This window comes from Theropithecus gelada, chromosome 3, assembly GCF_003255815.1.
Source record: "Theropithecus gelada isolate Dixy chromosome 3, Tgel_1.0, whole genome shotgun sequence".
NCBI classification, from domain to species: domain Eukaryota; kingdom Metazoa; phylum Chordata; class Mammalia; order Primates; family Cercopithecidae; genus Theropithecus; species Theropithecus gelada.
The window spans coordinates 131,678,166-131,701,809 of NC_037670.1; the positions used below are offsets into that span (position 1 = coordinate 131,678,166).

The 23,644-nt window shown below is 34.9% G+C and overlaps 1 protein-coding gene across 2 annotated transcripts in view; it reads right to left on the bottom strand.

The window, feature by feature from the left end:
- The window catches only part of COG5 (component of oligomeric golgi complex 5), a 365,256-nt gene that overhangs the window by 95,000 nt on the left and 246,612 nt on the right, over nt 1–23,644 (bottom strand). For both annotated transcript variants that reach the window (XM_025381265.1, XM_025381264.1), the window contains exon 11: nt 19,731–19,812. In XM_025381265.1, coding sequence (XP_025237050.1) covers nt 19,731–19,812 — 82 coding nt within the window. The remainder of the gene's footprint in view (nt 1–19,730; nt 19,813–23,644) is intronic.

Sequence of the window (23,644 nt, forward strand, 5' to 3'; positions counted from 1 at the left end):
TTTTAGTTAAAAATCTTTGCACAAAGAAAAACTTCAGGCTTAGATGACTTTAGTGGTGAATTTTATCAAGCAGTTTAAGAAACAAATAAAAGCAATTCTATACCAATTCCCAATTCATTCTGAGGCAAGCACTGCCCTCACATAAAAACCAGATATTAAAAGAAAAATAAAAACTACACAATATTCCTTATGAAGATAGATGCAAGAATTATAACCAAAATTTCATCAAATCTAGTCAAACAATATATAAAAAGAATAATACATCATGACCAAGGAGATCTATATCAGAAATTCATAGTTGGCATACATATACATAGATATATATACACACACATCTGGAATTACATATATATAATAACATCTATCTATCTATCTATCTATCTCTCTATCTATCTAATTATCTATCTATCTATCTATCTATCTATCTATCTATCTATCTATCTATCTATCTAAATAAATGGGGTCCCACTATATTGCCCAGGCTGTTCTTTAACTCCTAGGCTCAAACAGTCTTCCTGTCTTGGCCTCCCAAAGTGTTGGGATTACATACATGACCCAACATACCTGGTCTGCTTAATGTTTTAAAATCAATCAATGTGATGATTCATCTTTTAACAAACTAAAAAGAAAAAGCGTATGCTCTTTTCAATAGATGAAGAAAAAGCATTTGGAAAAAAATCTAACATTCACTCCTAATAAAACTCTCAGTCAACTAGGAACAGAAAGGAACACATCCTTAAACTAATAAAAGGCATCTATGAAAAACTACAGTTAATATAATACTTAAGAGAATAAGTAATACTTTTGCTCAGAAATCAGCAAGAAGACAACAATGTGAGCTTTCACCACTTCTAATCAACATATCCTAGAGGTTCTGGCCAGTGTACAGAGGCCTAAGTAAATAAGTAAATAAGACATTCAGATTGGAAAGGCACGCAGCCTTTTTAGACAGACAACATACAAGTATCTATATGGAAAATCTGACGGAATCTGTGAGAAAAGCTACTAGAGTTAACATAATAACTGAATTTAGCAAAGTTGCAGGATATAAGATTAATGTGCAAAATTCAGTTGTATGTCTATATACTAGCAATGAACAATCAGAAGTTGAAATTTTAAAAGAATACAATTTGGAATAGCACAAAAAATATGAAATACTTAGATATATCTGACAAAAGGGGAAATAGGTGCACACTGAAAACTGCAAAAACAATGCTGAGATAAAGAAGACCTACATAAATGGAAAGCGATAACATTCACAGTTCAAAGATTCAATATTGTTAAATGTAAATTATTCCTAAATTAATCTATATATTAAATGCAATCTAATTTAAAATCAATGCAGGCTTTTAGTAGAAATTGAAAAAATGATCCAAAAATCATATGAAAATGCAAAGAACCCACAATAGTCATGGCAACTTTGAAAAACAACAACGTTGGAGTACTAATATGATCTGATTTCAAGACATACAAAACTATAATAATCAATACACTGGTACTGGGGTAAAGACAGACACATAGATTAATGGTGCAGAATAGAGAGTACAAAAATAGACCCACACATATCTGGGAGACTGAATTTTGACGAAGGTGCAGACACAATTTAGTGGACACAGGGTAGAGTTCACCAAATGATACTGTAACAACTGAAGAGCTATATGCAAAAAAATCCTCTTTAACCCACACTCTATACCTTATACAAAAATTAACTCAAAAAAGATTAAATCTTCTAAAAGAAAACATCTGAGGGAACTTTTCTGTCCTTGAGTTAGACATGATATGAAACCAAAAGTATGGTCCATAAAAGAAATTTGATAAACTGGACATGTAAATTAAAAGTGTCTGCTCTTCAAAAAAAATACTGCTAAGAAAATGAAAAGACACGCCCCAGAAAGGGAATATCAATTTCACATATATCTGATGAAGCACTTGTATCTGAAACACATAAAGAACTCTCAAGTCTCAATAAGAAAATAGCCTAACTTCAAAAATGGGAACTTTATCAAAGAAGGTATATGAATGGCAAATAAACACATGAAAAAAAATGCTCAACCTCTTTAGTCAATAGGGAAATGTAAATTAAAACCACAAGACACAACTATATAACTGTTCAAGTGACTAAAATTAAAAAGAGTGACCATATCATGGCCAAACACTGTGGCTTGTGCCTGTAATCCCAGCACTTTGGGAGGCTGAGGTGGATGGATCATCTGAGGTCGGGAATTTGAGACTAGCCTGGCCAGCATGGTGAGACTCCGTCTCCACTAAAAATACAAAAATTAGCCGGGTGTGGTGGTGCACACCTGTAATCCCAGCTATTCGGGAGGCTGAGGCACAAAAATCGCTTGAACCCAGGAGGCAGAGGTTGCAGTGAGCCGAGATTGTGCCACTGCACTCCAGCCTGGGCAACACAGTGAGACTCTGTTACAAAAAAAAAAAAAAAAAAATGACCATATCAAATATTGGCAAGGATAAATGAACTAGAACTCTTATATAAATTATGGAGATTAAAAATTGCATACTCATTTTGCAAAAGAATTTAGCATTTCATTAAAATGTTAACTATATACCTAAATATTGTTAAATCATTCTGCTTCCAGATATTTATCCAAAAAAAAATAACAGTATATGTCTACATAAGGAACTGTACCTGAATAGTCACAGTATCTTTATTTGTAGTAGCAAAAACTGGAAACAACTCAATGTCCATCAACAGGCCAAGGCATAAGCAAACTAATATATCCATGCAATGGAATAATATGCAGCAACAAAAACAAATTACAATATAGTTGAATCAAATTACAATATAGTTGATAAAATCATGCTGTGTGAAAGAAGCCAAACAAATAAGAATATATAATATATGCTAAATCATTCAATTTGTACAAAATTCTGGGAGCTACAAACTACCATAGAGTAACAAAAAGCAGATCAGTGTTTGCCTGGGGATGCGGAAGAGAGATAGTGGAGAGAGTAATTACGAAGCTGTACAAGGAAACTTTTGGGAGTGATGAATATGCTCATTGATTGCTTGTTGTGATGATTTCAGGGGTGTACTCATACGTGAAAACATATCAAATTGTATACTTTCAAGATGTGTTGTTTATTGTATGCCAGCTATACCTCAGTAAAGGTATTTAAGAGAAATTATCTCAGAGAAAACTTCTTTGGCCTCCCTCTTCCCTGATAAAGCAGCAATCCCCCATGGGCCTCAAGTAACCCTATAAGTTCTTTCAGGGCATGCCAATAATGCGAGGCCCTGGGTTTGCTCTTGTATTTGGCAAGAAATCTTGAGAGACACAGTAACATCATCCTGCAGACAGAGAGCCGACTTGTTTACTATTCACTACAAAAGTGGTAGTTTCTTCAAGCTCAAAGTTCCTTACCTTCCATGCAATCTCTCTGTACACGTACCATCCACATGGGCCCATGTCATATCTCCCTATAATATTTGGAGGCATGTGAAACTAAAACACAATATGCTAATGCTCATAATTCTTGCTGTGTTGTAATAAAGTTCTTTTTCTCTAACCCAGGAGTCTCATGTCTTCGGACAATATTCATAAAACTATGGCAGTTTAGCCTTTTTAAGAAAGATAAAATCTCAGATCCTTCAGTTTTTGAACTTCCCCAATCAAAATCAAAATATTTCTTCGGTAATTCTCTCACAACAATCTGTTCTTTGCTTTTTTTTTTTTGTATTTATCACAATTTCTAAACATATTTGTTTGCAGTATATTTCTCCTACATGGCTGTTCACTACACAGAGGCAAGGACAATGCCTCTTTTCTTCAAAGCACATTTGGTACCTAGCACAGTGCCTGGAATAGCAGAAGTAAATATTTCTTAAATAATAGAATGAAGTTTTTTTGGTTTATTTTTTCTCTTTTCTTCTTAGAGATGAGGTCTCACTTTGTTGCCCAGGGTGGTCTCAAACTCCTGGGCTCAAACGATCCTCCCACCTCGGCCACCAGAGTGTTGAGATTACAGGTGTGAGCCATCACACCCAAACATGGGTTTTTTTAGGGAACAGTATCACTTTCATAAAACTCTTATCTATACAAGAACACATTACTATTGAGGGTTTAAGCCAAACTTTGTCTATATTATCTCAGCTAATGTGATTGATTAATTGTAAGTTACTTAAGTCAATTATATTTAAAGCTTACAAACAAGTATTATATATTTAAATCTTGAAGCTAAGTTTTTGTTTGTTTGCTTGTTTTTCGTTTTTAGAGACAAGGTCTCGGTCTCTCACCCAGGCTGGAGTACAGTAGCACAGTCACGGCTCACTGTAGCCTTGACCTCGTGGGCTTAAGCAATCTTCCGACCTCAGCCTCCCAAGTAGCTGTGACCATAAATATGTACCACTATATCCAGGTAATTTTATTTACTTTTTAATTTTTGTAGAGATGGGGTCTCCCTATGTTGCCAAGCTGGTCTCAAACTCCTAGGCTCAAGGAATCCTCCCACCTCAGTCTCCTAAAGCACTGGGATTACAGGCATGAGCTACCACAGCCAGCCAAAGGTAAATTCTACTTTAGTTTCTTTGACATGTAAAGTGTTCATATTACCTATACAATTTTAATTATTTGAAGAAAATTTACAGTACACCTACTGTACATTCTGATAATCAAATCATTTATAGAGGGAAAATTACAGGTTAATTCCCAGTTACCTGGGAATGTATTATTCAGATTATTGCCTTGTGCAAACTTGGTTTTTTTTTTTAATTAATCACTAGTGATTACAACACAGGCACAAATGTGGAAATTAAACTCATTAAACAACCTAATTACTATTAAAACAATATTTTATAATTTGGAAGATAATTGTATGTATTGTACTCCTACCAAGTAATAATAGGTCTGGGGAAAAACCTCTGATTAAGAAAGTCCACCTTTGATTTTATTCTGCTATCTCTGTCTTCTTGAATTCACTGCAGTAAGAACCCCTACAGCTTCCAAAATGTGTAGGGTGAGACGCATCCCAAACCTTGAGCTAATTCACATGAAGATTCAAGGATATAAATAGTCTATGTGCTCAATTTCTCTCTTCCCATCTTCTCTATTCCAGTACCTTCTTTTACTTTCTTCCCTAGCCCTGAACGCTGTAAGAAGTTACTAGTTTGTATTGACTGTCTGTCCTTCCCCTTTAAAACGTGAGTTAAATGAAAGCAGGGTTATTATTTGACTTATTTTCTTCTGTGTTTCTTTTACCTAGATTTAACACTTAGCATTCGATTACTGAATGAACAAATGAACTGAAAGTAGAATGAAAAGGGGGTCTAGGTTTGGAGTTATATCATTTCCCCTTGGGAGTTATATCAGTCTTGTCTTAATTTTCTTACTACCCCTAGATTCCTGGTTTAAGGTTTCACAGGACAGCTCTAATATATGTTTCATCTCAGAATTGGAGCAGTCTTAGGTCTTGCCTTAGTCTTGACTAGCTGTGCCCAAACCTCAGCCTGTATGATGCTGCTTCTCCTGCATCTCCCTATAAAAGGACCAAACACCTCATGTCTAGGAAACCAACTGGGGACAAGAAAAGGCAGTACTCCTTACAACTCTGCCAACCTTCAGATGCCCAAATACTGGACAGTGCCAAATATACCTGGAAGGATTTAAGCATTAATCCATTCAACAAGTATCTGCTGACCACTTACTACATGCCAAGTACTGTTGTAAAAGCTGGATATGCAATGGTAAACAAAATAAGCAAGTTCCTTTCCATATACAGATTATACTCTAGTGAAGAGGTACAATAAACAAGTCATTATGTAACATAATGTCAGGAAGTGCTAAGTGCCTTGAAGAAAAATAAAGCAAAGTTAGAGAAGAGACAGTGATAGGATGTGCTATTTTACATACTTACCTGGAAGGACCTCTCTGAATGAAGCAAGGATACGCTCCATCGAGTACCTCTTTCTTAGGTAAACAAAAGTGCACTATACACATATTTATCCACTGATTTTTAACTTAACAATCTTGATGACCTCTCCATAGTCATCAAGGTACGTAAAGATATTCCTCATTCCTTTTTTTCCCCTCATTTCTTTTTATAGCTGCATGTGCCACTCTCCCAAGCTATAGTTATTATCATGTGATTAACTTCCCCACTGATACCAGCTAGACTTGGGATGTTTCCCCAGACAATCCAACTTGAACAAAGAAAAAGCTCATTGTAGAAGCATATTGATATACCAATCACACAATGCTGCTTCATAAACAGCAACAACCACGGCTCACCAGAAGTAGAATAAAAAGCTCATAAACTTTATAAAGATGTTTCACAGAATTTAAGCTGCCCACTTTGTCAGATAAATTAGAGAAGCAATGGCTTGCATTTTAAAAAAAATAGATCAGTTTTATTCTGCTAGTTCTGTAAAAACAATATAAACACAAGTATTCTATACAACTTGTTGGTGAATTCACATAATGAAAAAAAAAAAATTAGTGCTGCAGTCGCTAATGGCAGATGCTATGGACACCCTTGAAGGAAGAAGAAATGATAAAGAACATATGGACAATGTTCTTGTTCATTCGTTGGAGAAACCAATTTGGACAAATTTCTAAACCAGTTAGAGGACAGTTTCTTAAAAACTGAAAACTCCTCAAAGACAAAAAACAAAAATGAAGCAGCTTCAAAATATACAGAAAAGCTCGTCATTAGGGAGCAGGTGCTAACACTAAGACATCCCCAAAGAAGAGGCAAGGGCGTGCACCCAGGACACCCACCCAGGACTGAGACAGCTGGATAACAAAGGCCTGTCAGCAATGGAAAGAGGTGGTATTCCCCTCAGTTAATCTTCAACAAAGATGCTCTATATTTCATTAATCTCACCTGGCAACAATAAAAGTTCTCAGCAAATACGTAAAAAAAAAAAAAAATCCATTCCATTCTATACAATTCTATGGATTCAACATTCCATTCCATGAATTCAGCATAGTTTGTTTAACTAATGCCACAGTAATGAACATTTGGATTGTTTGCAATTTTTGGTATTCCACATAATCATGCAACAAATAGCCCAGTGAATGTCTCTTTAAATTTTCGCCACTGCATCTATGGGATCGATCCTTAAAAGTAGAATTTCTGGGTAAATGAGTAGCTGCTTATATAATTTTGTTAAGAACTCACAAACGCCCCTCCATAAGGTTTGTATGCTAATTAATAATGTATGAGACTGACTTTTCCCCACGGGCTTGCCAATAGAGTATGTTATCAAACTTTTTGATTTTTTCTAAGTTGATAGATGAGAAATAATATCTCTCTGTACATTCTGCATTTCTCTATTTATAGGTGATATAGAGCATCTTTTACATATACTTAAGAGTATTTACATTTTTTTCCCTATAGAGTTTTTGGCTTTTTAATTCCCATTTTAGAAGCTTTTTATATAATAGAGATACTAACGCCTTACCTTTAGTGTTAATTAAAATTTTTTTTCTATTTTGTTATTTTTCCTTTCATTTTGCTCAAGGTTTTTTTTCCATGCAAAAAAATTTTTAACGTAATCAAATCACTGAGGTTTTCATCATTTTGCTTCTGGATATTGAATCAGAAAAATTTTCTCCCATTCCTAGCTTATTCTAGGCTTGAATGGTTTCATATTTCATATGTAATTGTTTGATCCACTTGTAATTTACCCTGATATACAGAGTAAACTGGGGCTTTCTTTTTTCTGTGAACCCATCCTAGCGTCCCATCCTATAATAATCACCACTAATGCTCTTGCAACCATCTTTTCATGTCCCTATTTATCATGTATACATACTGTTTGTTTTCTAAAAGTATTTCATATTAGGGTCTCCTTTAGCTTATAAGTCCGTTTTTAAAAATAAAGATTATTTTGATTTTTACAGTTTGTTTTCTCTTCAGAGTTCCTTCAAATTAATAAAGACTTTAAATATTTAACACTTTAGGGATCCATCTCAACAGAATGTCTGTTATTTATGAGCATTGTGTTCTCTGATAGGACTATAGCATGGAACAGAGGTAGGCAGAAGCTTTTTGCAGAGCCCAGTGGGAGACACAGATAAGCTAGTAGGTGAGACATTATAACTCAGTGGACTAAGTGCTGAAATTGGGTACATTAAGAATTCTGTGGGAACTGACAGAGGAGGTCTTGCTCGTGTTTGGGTGTGCATGGGAAAAGAGGCATCAGGGAACACTTTATTTCTACCCTGAGACTGAAAAGACAAGTATGAGTTACAGAGACGATGGCGAGGATATAGACATGTGTTTCAGGTATTTGTAAATGCTGAGGAGAAAGAGGGTGATTCAAGAATTCAGGCTTAAGTACACAGATAAAGAAGTAGAAAGAAAATAATGAGTGCTGAGGAAATAGGAAGGGACCAGAAGAGTTATATTTGAATTGCATTTTGAGAGTAATGGAAGAAGAGTGGAGGCAGACCAGTTCCCTTCTTGTAACAATTAAAGAAGGCTTATATATTCTAAAAAATTCATGCTTGGCAGAAGCAGAGGACCTCAGCGGAAGAAAGGAAAAACTAACAAAGCTTTTAGAGGTTCACAGGACAGGAGTGAAAAATTAGCAACTTAAGGAATCTCAAACTGGATTTCCCATGGAACATTTGCTGAGTTCTGCGATTGTGAGGGAAGTCAGGGAATTAAGCATAAATCTTCAAAAAGTGGAGAAGTTTCTTCCTATTTGTGAGGCTTAAGAAACAAAAGACCAGCTGTGGGGAAAGGACATGCCACAAACACAAGCAAGGTCTTATCTTGAAGACATTCAGTAGGTCTAAAGTTTCTTGAGGCAGGAAGTCTGTGAACCTTTGGACGGCAGAGCTAGATCAATCTCAGTATATCAGGACAAAGACTCTCCAACTTCTCAATTAAAAGCCTGGGAGAAGCATGCCAAAGTAAAAGAGGAGAATCAAAGGCAAACTGTTTATTAAAACTGCACGTGCCCCACACCAACCCAATCCTAGAGTGAACTGAAATAATCAGCATCTATATACACAACTGGAATGCCAGAGGAAGAGAATACCGAGCATTAACAAGAATGCGGAAAAATTAGAACTCTCATATACTGCCAAGGGGAGTTTAAATGAGTACAACCACGCTGGAAAACTCTCTGACAGTACCTACTAAAGCTGAGAAAACAACTAATATGTATTATCTTGTGGAGGTCAGAAGTCTGAGATTGGTCTCATTGAGCCAAAATCAAATGTGTCAGCAGTATAGTCATATTCTTTCTGGAGGTTCTAGGGGGAATTTTGTCCCTGTCTTTTCTACTTGCCTGCATTCCTTGGTTTGTGGCCCTCTCTTCAAGCAATTATACTACTCCTACCTCTGTTTCCATTATCATATCTCCTCCTCTAACTCCTGCCTACCTCTTACTCTTAAAAAGACTATATGATTACATTGGATCCACTCAAATGATCAGAGATTATCTTGATAATCTCTCTACCTTAAGATCCTTAACTCACATCCACAAAATCCCTTTTGCTATGAACGTAACATAGTCATAGATTCTGGAGATTAGGCCATGGAACTCTTTGGAAGGACTATTATTCTGCCTACCAATTTTCAATTTTTGAGTTAATTCCCAAAATTGCACAGAATTGTCATGGTACCACTATTTAAAGTAGCACAAAATGAGAAATCACCCAAATGCTCTTCAATAATATGAGAGATAAATATATTATGGTGTGTTCACAGGATGGAATATTTTACCATTTTGAGAATGACTTACAAGTACATGCAACAATATGGGGGACTTTTAGAAACATTTTGAGAAGTCAGGAGACACAAGAGTACAAACTAGATGATTTTATCTGTATAAAAGAAAAATAACAATTTTTTAAAATTCCATTAGAAATTAGTGGTTACTCTTGTTGAGAGGGGCTGGTAGAAACTAGAAGGGGACATGAGGGGAACATCTGGACTATAGATAATACCGTTTCTTAATCTTGATGCTGTACTTAACCTTAGTTACACAGATATTTTAAAAATTGAAAAACTCATCTAGGTGTGAAATTATGATATGCACACTTTTTCTTAATGAGTATTATGGCTTAATACTTCTTAAAAAGATTAATGGAAGCCAATGCAGGATTTTAATCAGAAAATGACATGATCAAATTTGTTCTGCCAAATAGAATATCAAAACACTTACTTGATAGCTAGATTTACTTTCTTCCAAGGTATATAAACTTTTAGTACTTTCTTAAAAGATCCCTCTTGTCTCATGCCCTTAACACAAATTGCAAGTTTTCTTTTTTGTGTTACATGGTGTTAGGATGGTGCTTTATAGGCTCATTAGAACTATGTAACAAAATGTTTCCATTGCAAGGATCAAATTCTAAAAAGTATTTTAAATGAGTATATTAGGTCTATCTCCCTAACTTATAAATATTAATAATAATTAACTTATAAATATTAAGGTAGCAAAGAAATATTCACAATATGATCTCAATTTGCATATCATTCTAACCTTTTTTTTTTTAAAGAACATGTAGTTTATCTCCCTAATTCTTGTTAAGATTCGACTCTTTATCACTATATGTTTTAAAAAGGTAAATAAGCTTTAGTATAAAGTAATTCAAGCCTTAAAACTTTTAAAATCTGAAAACACATATATCTCAATGTATCTCTTATTCATTCTTGGTTTGGGAAGCCAGGTATTACAGATATATAACCATGTTAGCTCCCTAAATTGTATGAACAACTTCTTTGAGTAGCTTAAGAGTTTTGAGAAACTAACATTGCACGAGGGGTTTTAGACATGTAAAAAGAGATGTACTTGCTAGATTTTTCAAGCATACTTCCAAAAAGAAGTAAATTTATTGTCAAACTCTTGGATTATACCTTCTAATAGAACTTTTTTTAAAACTAAGCATGAACATGTATAATCAGAAAGAACATGTTCCTAACTAGGAACATTTCCCTTTAGATATACTTTGCCAAAATATTACTTACTTTAACAATCTGTTACATTGTGTGTAATCTTCAACTCTGCAGATGGTTGTACTTCCTTAATATTGCCTGTCTATAATTCTAAGAAGTACTACAGTACACTTCAGGGACTGTACGTGCTATAAAAATTGAAGGTACTTTATAAACAACTTACTTTGGAGTTCTCCCAAAGGAAGCTATTAAAGTAATTATGGTATTAGAAGTAGCAGGCTATTCTGAAGGTGAAATATTAATGGGATTTTCTGTCTACATATTATATGTTTCCTCTCATTAGCTTCTTTCACTATACAAAACAGATAGGTCCCATAAGATAAGAACTGAAAACATATACTGGCAATTAAAAAGTAGGTCGTTGCTTCCCTTAATGAGAACAATTTCAACAGAATGATAGAAGACAGCCAGATTACACCTAGTTGAGAAATCAACAGTATGAAAATGAAGATCAAAAAATGCAAACTACTCTTTGGAGACATTTACATAAAAAGAGAGAGTAAATAGCAACTAAAGAGGAACTTTCTAGTTTTGTTTTAGTTTTTATTACATGGGAGCAACTTGAATAGGCTTATAGCTGAGGAAAGGAAATTAAAAGAGAAGTAGAAATCCAACACAGAAAAAGAAGTATAAATGATGATGCTAGGAGAGAGAAACAAACAAAGTAGGTATGGACACCAGTAAATGGGTGGCCTTGAAGAAGTAAGTTATCTTCTGAGGCTCAAAGGGAGGAATAAGGCTCTTATTTGGAAGCAAGGTACAGGAAAAATATTCTTAATGACATTAATTGTCCTAATGACCCAAGAGATACGGTTGGTTATGGAGGGTGAGCAGAATGGGAAAAAGGAAGATATGTGGAGAATACTGAAGGTTTGTAATGGTTAAGAAAAGAAAAGCAGGCTGGGCATGGTGGCTCACACCTGTAATCCTGGCACTTTGGGAGGCCAAGGCGGGCAGATCATGAGGTCAGGAGATCGAGACCATCCTGGCTAACATGGTGAAACCCCGTCTCTACTAAAAATACAAAAAAAAAAATTAGCCGGGCATGGTGGCAGGAGCCTGTAGTCCCAGCTACTCAGGAGGCTGAGACAGGAGAATGGCGTGAAACCCAGGAGACGGAGTTTGCAGTGAGTGGAGATCGCCCCACTGCACTCACTCCAACCTGGGTGACACAGTGAGACTCCATCCCAGAAGGAAAAAAAAAAAAAGGCAGATGATCACTGACAAGTAAATGACAGCATCACTAAATAAACGTATACACACATTCCCATATAATATTCTGAAATATACTTTTAATAATTATTTAAATTTGAATCATTAAATATTTTAATCACTATTTAAATCATCATGACCATAAGCAAAAGTTTCTCACTGAAGTTTTAATGAAGAACTTTTGCTTATGGTCACCATGATACGATAGGGACCAGATTTATCACCCTGTATGAAACAACAAAAAACAGACACAATACATGAAATGACAGCTTTCAAGACATTTAACACGCAACATAGGACAGTGATTCCTCAGAGTCAGGAAACAAATGAGATGAACCCTGTGAGTTTCCCAGCTCATTACCTTAAAGGACTTTCTAGGTCATGGCACGGAAAGGGGGATAATACCCTTCTTTCTATTCCCTCCCTTCCAGAAGAGCCAAACAGAAGCAACTAGAGTTCACAGAACAGAATACCAGAGAGAACAGAGGTGCACAGACAGAGAATTCCAGAGATGTCCAAAGGGTTTGAGTATTCAGCAAAGCACTGATCAGCATTAAACTTCCAGAGTTTGGGGAAAAACTATGAAAAAGGTTTAGAGGGAACATCCTGTTACATTCACATAAGATTGAGAATAGTCCCTTATTCTCTAAAGCCAGGCTGGAAAACCTCATAATTCACAGGGTATTAATTTGAGGGTATTAAGAAGAGTGCTGCCTTATAACTGGGAAATAAATAGCAGATTATTACTGCTTCAAATTCGCTAATAAACCTTAAAGCAAGACTCAAAAGGATCAAACTGTTTTTAAGTAATCTGATAGTATCAGTATTAGAGATGACAAAATTAATCAGCCCCAAACAAGGTTAAGTTCATAAGGTCTAATATCCAATAAAAATTATTAGACATGCAAATAAGTAGAAAAATATCACATCTGATGGAAAGAAAATTCAACCAAACAAGAACCCAGAATTGACATAGATGTTAGAATGAGCGGATGAGGGCATTTCCATCTCAGTCTTATTCTGTAGAGTTCAACTTACTTATTCTTTCTGTGATTTCCTTAGTTTACCTTCTACAATTTCTACTAAAAATGTACTAAAACAATAAATAATAAACAATATTGGAAGATACAATGGTTAAAGACTTGAAATTTTTCAAGTATGCTAATGGCTTTTTTCACTTTTTTTTGAGACAGAGTCTCGCTCTGTCGCTAGGCTGGAGTGCAGTGGGGCCATCTCGGCTCACTGCAACCTCTGCCTCCTAGGTTCAAGTGATTCCCCTGTCTCAGCCTCCCAAGCAGCTGGGACTACAGGCGTGCGCCACCACACACAGCTAATTTTTTGTAATTTAGTAAAGACAGGGTTTCACCATGTTGGTCAGGATGGTCTCGATCTCCTGACCTTGTGATCTGCCCACCTTGGCCTCCCAAAGTGCTGGGATTACAGGCATGAGCCACAGCGCCTGTCCGCTAATGGCTTTTTTCTTTGTAGATTCCTGTCATATTGAAAGAATATTCAAAGTACAAATTAAATGTACTCATTTAAAGAAAGAAAACAAAATGATAGCCACCCCAAGGTTTTAAAAAACTTTTTAGAGTGATAAAGCACATTTTAAATTAATATGTTACAACAGATGCATTACAACTACAGCCATAAATGATTTTTTTGTTTTTGTTGTTTTGGCTTAAACAGCAAAAATTTATTTCTCACAGTTCTGGAGGCTACATACAAGTCTAAGATAAAGGTTCTGGTAGGGCTGAGTTTCTCTTCCTGGCTTGCTGATGGCCTCCCTCTTGCTAAGTGCTCTCATGACCTTTCCTTGTGCCTGTGTAAAGAGAGCGTGAGTAAGCTCTCTGGCATCACTTCTTATAAGGACAGTAATCCTATAAGATCAGGGCCCACCCTTGTGACCTCATTTAACCTTAATTACTTCCATAAAGGCCCTATCTCCATATACAGTTATGCTGGGGTTTAGGACTTCAGTGTATGAATCAGAAGAAGGGGCACATAAACATTTAGTCCATAACAAAAATGTTTTAGATATTTTCAACTATCTTTTTCTAACTTTTTTCTTTTTCCCTTCCTCACTTGGCTCTGAAACTCCAATTACACATATGTTAAGACTGCTTGATGTGTCCCATGGGTCCTAAGACTCTAATACTTTTTTAAGTTTGTTTGTAAATCTTGGTCCTTTATTTTGAATTATGTTTATGGCTATATCTTCTAGCCTCACTGATTTTTTTTTTTTTCTCCTCAGGCTTAAATCTGCATGTAGTCCTATTTGGTGAAATAATTTCAGATACTGCATTTCTCATATGTGGAGGTTCCATTTGTTTCTTCTTTATACTGTCCATTTCTCTAATTATGTTTATGCTATTTTTAAAATATTTGAGCACATTTATTACAACTATAAGAAGTGTTTTAAAATTCCTACTCTGCTTATACTACTGATTCTTCAGCTTCTCTGTTTCTACCAGTTATGGTCATTTTCCTGCTTCTTCTCATGTCCACTCATTTTAATTGGAGGCTGAATATGTGATATTACATTGTTAAGTGACAGATTTTGTTGTAATCCTTTAAAGAGTTCTGGACTCAACTTAGTAAGAATGGTAAACTATATATTGATTCCCATTTTTTGCGTGTGTGCAGCTGTCTGGAAATTGCCAGGTAGAAAGTTGGGGTGATTTTAGCGTTCAATTTGTTTTGCTTTATCTGGGATCACAGTTCTATATTGTCTGTTGCCCAATGTCTGAAAACAGGTGTTTCATAAATTTTACTTACTATTCTAGTTTATAACGGGAGGACATCTAAGGTAGCAGTTACCTTTCCACGTATGGAAGTAAAAGTCAATTAAATGACCTTTTTTCTTTCTTTTCAAAATTTACGTGATTTTAGATCCAACACAACTAATCCCTAATTTATTATGCTGAGTGATAAGAAACTGGTTTTCTCCATTTTCAAAAAACATCACCTGCTGGACATGGTAGTGCTTCCGTAGGCCCAGCTACTCAGGAGGCCATGGCAGGACGGTCACTTGAGGCCCGGAGTTCAAGGCTGCAGTGTGCAATGACTGTGCCTGTGAATAGTCACTGCACTTTGGCCTGGGCAACACAGTGAGACTCCATTTCAAAAACAAACAAACAAACAAACAAACAAACATACAAAAAACCGAAAAGCATAATTTTTCAGAAAAGAGTGAACACTCTGATGTTGTAGGTGTGACATGTTGGAAAAGATCCACGCAGGCAAGCTTAGGGTTAGACAAATGAGATAAGGAGAATGAAGTGGTAGGATAGCATAGACAAGACAAAAAATTGTGTCAACACTGAAAAATTGGTGCCTCTGTGAAGTTTTGTGATATAAATAGAAGACAGATGTTGATTTTACCTACCTTATGCTGGAATAATTACTTATACTATTTTAAATATTTTTAAAGTGTATAACTAAAGGTTAGATTATGTGAGCTATGGCTTAATAGCAACAACAGGGATTTATATATGTTTACATAAAACTTTGCAATAACAATTTTTCTTTAGGAATATCTTTTCTATGCAAAATGCCATAGATGATTCAAATATCCAAAGAAAACTAGCAATGCTCCTGGTTCCCCTCTTAGTGTGAATGGTAGGAAATATAATCTTGTTTTGTTCGACTGAATTTTTATCTAAACATTAGCAACACTAAGAGATCTCAAGATTGAGTAATCAGCACAAGGAAACCCCAACTAGCCTAGGTCATGATGCATATCAAGTGTGTCTTTCTGGTTGTCCAAGTCTAAAACTGGTTGTAGTTGCAGGTTAGGTTGGTCAGTAAAAGAAGATCTATTTCATTGTCTAGTATCTTAAAGGATAAGTATGGAAAGAGAGATCAGAGGGAGGTATAATTAAAGGTATAAATATGGGTCCCCTCTGTCACACTGTAAGATGAGACCCTCTCCATAATTACAGGACTCTTTGAGAGAAAGGAGATGAGAATGTTTAAGAAAAACTTCCCATTGATTTTTTTGGAAGCTCAGTGAACAGAAAACCGTGATTGTTTAAGTACAGTAAACTGAGTCCTTCCCAGTAAACTGAGTCCAAACAAAGTTAAAACAGGACTTCTTCTACACCCCCACCTCCCAGTAATGATTACCATCAGAAGGCACCTCTTTACCCAACTTAGACATCAGGGTTTCAAAGGGCTTCCATAAGTGAGTTTTACATTTGCTTTCTTTTATTCCAAAAACTGAGACTTTCATATTTGTAAGAAATCACCAATAACTACTAGAACTAATAAGTAAGATTGGCAAAGTCAAAGGACACAAAATCAAAATACAAGTATCAATTGCATTTCTCTGTTTTAAAAATCAACAATTATAAAGTAAAATGAAAAAATAACATATAGAATAGCATCAAAATATATAAAACAGTGATAAATTTAATAAAACATTTGTTAGAACTGCATGCTAAAAACTATAAAGCATTTATAAGAGAAAATGTAAAAGTCCTAAATAAATAGAATGATATAGCATGTGGATCAGAAGACTCAATATTAAACTGTGAATTCATCACATATTGATCTGTAGTTTCAATGCAATCCTCATCAAAATCCCAGGAGTCAATTATTGTAGGAACGAAATTCTGAAATATATATTGAAATGCAAACGACCTATGGTAACCAAAATTACTTTGATAAAGAACAAAATAGGACTTTGAGTACTGTGACGAAAACCCTGTTGTACTGATGTAAACATAGACATTCAGAAAAATGGAACCAAACAGAGTCCAGAAATAGTCTTACTTATAGATAACGAAATGATTTTCAACAAAAGTTCCCAAGAAGTCAATAGGCAGAGAATAATTTTTTGGAGCCATGTGTTCTAAAAGAAATGAACGTTGAGATAACTCACAACATATATGAAAATTAACACAAACCTAGTAAAATTTCTAAAATAAAATGTGAGAGGAAATGCTTCTGACTTTGGGTTAGGCAATAATTTTTAGGTCAAAAAAAGTATAAATTATTTATAACTTTGATACATTGAATTTGATCAGGATTTAACATTTTTTTCCTTTGGAAGGCGCTGTTAAGAAAACAAAAAGCCAAGCCACATTCTAGGGGAAAATATCTTCAAAACATGCAACTAAGGAAGTACTCTGAACCCAGAATATGCAAAGATTCCCTGGGACTCAGTAAGAGAACAAGAAATACAATAAAAACAGAGGGCAATCCTTTAGACAAACACAAAACCAAAAAAGTTATACGGATGGCATCTAAGCCTGGGAAAATGTGGTCAGCATCTGCTATGGTCTGAATGGTTTTATCTCCCCAAATATGTATGTTGAAACCTACTCACCAATGTGATGGGGTTAGGAAGTGGGTTCTCTCGGAGGTGATAAGGTCAGGGAAAGAAAGTCCTCATGAATGAGATTAGTGCACTTACAAAAGAGGCTCAGACAGCTTCCCTATCCTTTTCTAACATGTGAGGACACAGTCAGAAGGCACAGTCTATGAACCAGGAAACAGGCCCTCGCCAGATACTGAATCTTCCAGTACCTTGATGTTAGACTTGCCAGCATCCAAAACTGTGAGAAATAAATTTCTGTTGTGTATAAGTTGCCCCGTCTGTGGTATTTTGTAGCGGCCCAAATGAACTAAGAAAGCAACATTAGTCTAGTGGAAGCTAAAACCCCAGTAAAAAAACTAGTACACACCCAATGGAATGACTAAAATTAACTGACAATATCATGGATTGGCAAAAATGTAGAGCAACTGGAACTATCACACATTGTTGATGGAAATGCAAAATGGTATATTCATTTTGGAATATAGCACTGCAGTTTCTGTAAAGTTAAACAACATTTACCAAATAATTGAGCAATTCCATTCTTACATATTTGCACAAGAGAAGGAACACATATGTCTTCAAAAGAGATATATCCATGTAAATAACTGTAACTTTATTCATAATAATCCAACTTGTTTCCCAACTGCGGAATGGATAAAAAATCGTGGTATATATCTACACAATTGAATACAAATTAAGCAATTTAAAAGGAAATGGACTACCGATATATGCAACAACATGGAAGAATCTTAATTACGCTGACAATCAAATAATGCATACTATATAATTCTAGTTGTTGCCAGGACCCAGGGAGTGAAGGTAGCAGATAAACTGCAAAAGTACATATGGAAAAATGGGGATGATGGAAATATTCTATATCTTAATTGTAACGCTGGTCATATGAATGTAAACATTTGTCAAATGTCATAGAATTTTATGTTTAAAATTGGTTACTTTTACTGCATATAAGTTATAGCTCAATAAAGCTGACCAAAAACAAAAACCAAGGAAATATACAATATTTATTCCCTCCCAAAATGAGCAGTGTGATTCACAAGTAAATGGAATAGGCTGGGCGCAGTGGCTCATGCCTGTAATCCCAGCACTTTGGGAAGCTGAGGCGGGCCGATCATTTGAGGTCAGGAGTTCGAGACCAGCCTGACCAACATGGTGAAACCCTGTCTTTACTAAAAATATAAATAAATAAATAAATAAATAAATAAAATAGCCAGATGTGGTGGCTACTAGTTCCAGCTATTAGGGAGGCTGAGGCAGAAGAATTGCTTGAACCCAGGAGGCGGAGGTGGCAGTGAGCCGAGATCACGCGACTGCACTCCAGCCTGGGTGACAGAGCGAGACTCCGTCTCAAAAAAACAAAACAAAACACAACACAACAAGTAAATGGGATAAATGGATCCTAATACACCATTAGCTTAAGTTCTGTTTCACTACAAATAAATGAAGACCTCTTTCTGGTTACTGTCTTACTACATACTTCATTAGAAATATGTAGAGAGGCAAGCAGACTAGTTTATTTAACTCTGGGCTGGTGGGGGAGGGGCAGTGACTAAACAATATTTAGCATATAGTAAGCACTTCTAATAAATGCTTGTGAATAAAAATTTAAATAGAAATGAACTAAACACTTTTTTTAAAGGCCTAGGTACATTATATGCTCTTACCTAAAGTATTTAGAGAAACACACGCATAAGATATTAGCTGGTTCGCATATTTCATTGTGTAGACCTACCATGCCATTATTTCACGATATAAATAAATTAAGAAAAAGTTTTGTGGAACATATTTGAATGACCAACTTTTAATTCATGATGTAGATATTTCATCTGTTTCTTCATTAAATCTTCATTTTTAACAATAAACAATTTGCAAAGTCTCTGTATTTTTATCTTTCAGTTATAATTCTAAAAGCATGAACTAAATTTTTCCACATTAACTGCTTTATACACTCTACATAGGAAAAATTCAGACAGAGTTCTTCTGATGTCTGAATAATAAGATATTGACATATTCTTCTGGAGAATTTTATTCTAAATATTAATTACAAAAATGTGTAAAAATTTTGTTTACTAATTATACGTCTAAGAGATTCCAGATTAAACATCTAGACAGAATACAATTAGCCAGGAATTTTAAAATAGCAATACAAATGTTTTGTAAACTAATACAGCAAAGCTTCTTGACATAAAATGATAAAGTAACTAAAAACTTTGAAATTAATTTGCAAAATAAGTAATAAACTTACAGTTTGTCGCCATATGAAATTGAGAAGAAAGTGCCTGAGTAACTGAATTCCAAAATGTGTAGAAAATTTCAGGTTGTCCATCCTGTGAACAACAACAAACAAAAATTTTTAAAACAGAAAAAAAAAAAAAAAAAAAAGAAATCATAATGGGTAACATGTAACCTTGAAAATTTATTTAAAATTTAAATAAAAAATTTAGACATCTAACCATCAAACAATATAATTATTAATTAAATGGAAATATAAAGATGATTCAAATTATGTCTCATGTTCAAGAAGTCAGTCATTATTCTTCTCTGCCATGTAATAGCTGGTATAACCTTGGGCATGTTGCTTAGCCATTCGGGGCCTTTGTTCTTCATATGAAAAATGGTGATAACATTGCAAGATAATTATGAGGATTAAACAAATTAATAAAAGTCTTGGGACAATGCCGCCTGACATATAATAAACTCTCAATGAATGCTAGCTATTATTATTACAATTATTACTGTCATCGTCATTTTTTTAAATACAGAGGGCAATTTGTGTGACTATAACAAAATGATAGACAAAAACATGCTTACATCAAGGATAACTAACAAGAAACAATTCACTATTACAAAAGAGAATGGCTGAAGCCTAGATATAGTTCTTTAAAAACTCACAGGAATTACTACTACTCAGTTTAGCACGATACTTTCATTCAACTTGGAATATATGTTTTAAAAAGCAAGCCCTATAAAGAAAAGGCAAATACTAATTAAAGTATCATTTGTTAAAGAAAGACAAAGAACTTTAACACTGTTAAAATAGAATTACACTCTTAGAAATTTTGCCAAATACTTTAAGATACATCTATATGTGTGGTATACAATATAACACTGCCAATATTCTACTATTTTTGCAGCCAAAAATGCCAACTTCATATGGTTCAAAGTAATATTTTAAGGCTGGGCACAGTGGCTCACGCCTGTAATCCCAGCACTTTGGGAGGCAGAGGCGGGTGGATCACCTGAGGTCAGGAGTTTGAGACCAGCCTGGTCAACATGGTGAAACCCTGTCTCTACGAAAAATACAAAAATTAGCCAGGTATGGTGGCTCATGCCTGTACTCCCAGCTACTAGGGAGACTGAGGCAGAAGAATCGCTTAAATCCAGGAGGCTGAGGTTGCAGTGAGCTGACATTGCGCCACTGCACTTCAGCTTGGGCAACAGAGCAAGACTCGGTCTCAAAAACAAAAACAAAAACAAAGAGTATAAATAAAATAAAATATGTCTAATGTTAAAATATTGCTATAGTCCCTAAAATAAAATTATAATTTTGGACAAGTGAACAAAATAACCAGTGAAAAATACTGATTTGTGACTTTTATTCCTGTGTACACTTTCATTTTATTAATTGTTCCTTTTTAAAATGAGTCTTATGATTGTGAATTTACTCAAGAACTGTTTATCATAAACAAGGCAAATCAAATCACCATTGATTTCTTATGCAACGATCAGAAAACACATTCAGATTCCTAAGATTTTATGTATTATGTCTTGCATATCTTAAAGTAGATGCTTTTCATCATGTTAAAGAAGTATAATATACTACATTAACAGAATGAAGGACTAAAACCACATGGTCGTCTCAATTAATGCAGAAAAAGCATTCAACAAAATTTAACACCATCTGATGATAAAAATACTTAACAAACTAGGACTGGAAGGAAATTACATCAACATAATTTGACCACATAAGAAAAATCTACAGCTAACATCCTACTCCATGGTGCAAAACAGAAAGCTTTCCCTCTAAGATCAGGAACAAGGCCAGGATACCCACTCTTACCATTTCTATACAATATAGTACTAGGAGTCCTGCCAGAAGGACCAAGCAAGAAAAAGAAATAAAAAGCATCCAAATTGGAATGGAAGAAGTAAAATTATATCTGTTTTTAGATGATATGATCTTGTATGTAGATAATCCTAGACTCCTCAAAAAGGCCTGTTAAAATAATAACTGAATTCAGCCAAGTTGTAGGCTACAAAATCAACACATAAAAATTAGTGTATTTCTACAAACTAACAATGAAGTATCCAGAAAAAAATGAAGAAAACTACCCTATTTTTATAACAGTATCCAAAAGAATACTTAGGAATAAACTTATTCAAGAAGGTAAAAAACTTGTATACTGAAAACCACACAATATTGTTGAAAGAAATTAAAGAAGACCCAAGTAAATGGAAAGCATCCTGTGTTATGGATTGCAAGACCTAATATTGTTAAAATGTCCATACTCCCCAAATGATCTGCAGATTCTCAAAATCTCAATGGCATTTTTGCAGAAATAAAAAAAAAAAAAAACTAAAATTTATAATCTCCAGGGATCCCAAATATCCAAATATCTTTCTTGAGGAAAAACAAACAAACAAAGCCAGAGGCCTCAGACTTCCTGACTTCCAAGACATATTACAGAGCCAGGTGCAGTGGAACATACCTGTAGTCTCAGCTACTTGGAGGATGAGGTGGGAGAACTGCTTGCACCTGGGCATTTGCAGCCAGCCTGGGCAACAAAGGCAGATCTTATCTCTAAAAACCAAAATAAAATCCATCCAAATAGAAAAAAAAACCCATATTACCAAGCTTCAGTAATCAAAACAGTATGGTACCAGCATACAGACAGACATATGGATCAATGGAGTAGAGAGACAAAAAAATAAAATAAAATAAACCATCAAGTATACGGTCATACAGTCTTCAACAAGGGTGCCAAGGCTACACAATAGGAAAAGGACAGTCTCTTCAATAAATGCTGCTGGGAAAACTGGATACACACATGCAAAAGAATAAACTTGAACCTTTACCTGATGCCATATATAAAAACTAACTGAAAATGGATTAAGTACCTAAATCTAAGACCTGAAATTATAACTCCTAGAAAAAAACATAGAAGGAAAGCTCTATGACACTGGATTTGGCAATACTTCTTGTATAGGATACCATAAACACAGGTAAAATAGACAAAGTGGAAAAAGCAGAAATAGACAAACTGGACTAAACGTAACTTGAAAATTTCTGTATAGCAAAGGAAACAACCAATAGAGTAAAAAGGCAACCTACAGAATGGGGGAAAACATTTGCTAACCATATATCTAATAAGGAGTTAATATTCAGAATATATAAACGGCTCTGACAATTCAACAATAAAAAAACAAGTATCATGATTAAAAAAGAGGCAAAGGACTTGAGTAGACACTTCTCCAAAGCAAATAAATAAATGGCAGGCCAACAAGCACATGAAAAGATGCTCAGTATCATTAATCATCATGTCAATGCATATCAAAACCATACTGAGATGTCATCTCACATCCATTAGGATGGCTACTATAAAAAACTGGTAAATAAAAAGTGTCAGCGAGGATGTGGAGAAACTGGAAACGTTGTACACTGTTGGTAGAAATGTAAAATAGTGTAGCCACTATGGAAAACATTAGGGAGGTTACTCAAAATTATCGTATGATCCAGCAATTCCACTTCTGGGTATTTAAGTAAAAGAGCTGAAAGCAGGATCTTGAAGATTTATTTGAATACTCATGTTCACTGCAGCATTACTCGTAAGAGCCAAGAGGTGGTAACAACCCAAATGTCTATTAAAGAATGAATGGATAAAGAAAATGTAGTATATTCAATCAGGCATTTCTTAATGATGGGAATGTGCCTGAGAAATGCCTCATTAGGCAATTCTGTCATTGTGCAAAAATCACAGAATGTACTTATACAAACCTAGATGAGATAATCTACTACACACATAGGTGTTATGTGATAGCCTATCACTCCTGGGCTACAAATTTGTACATGTTATTGTAATGAATACTGTAGGTAATTGTAACACAATAGTACATTTGTGTATCTAAACATCAAAAAGACACAGCAAATATACGGTATTA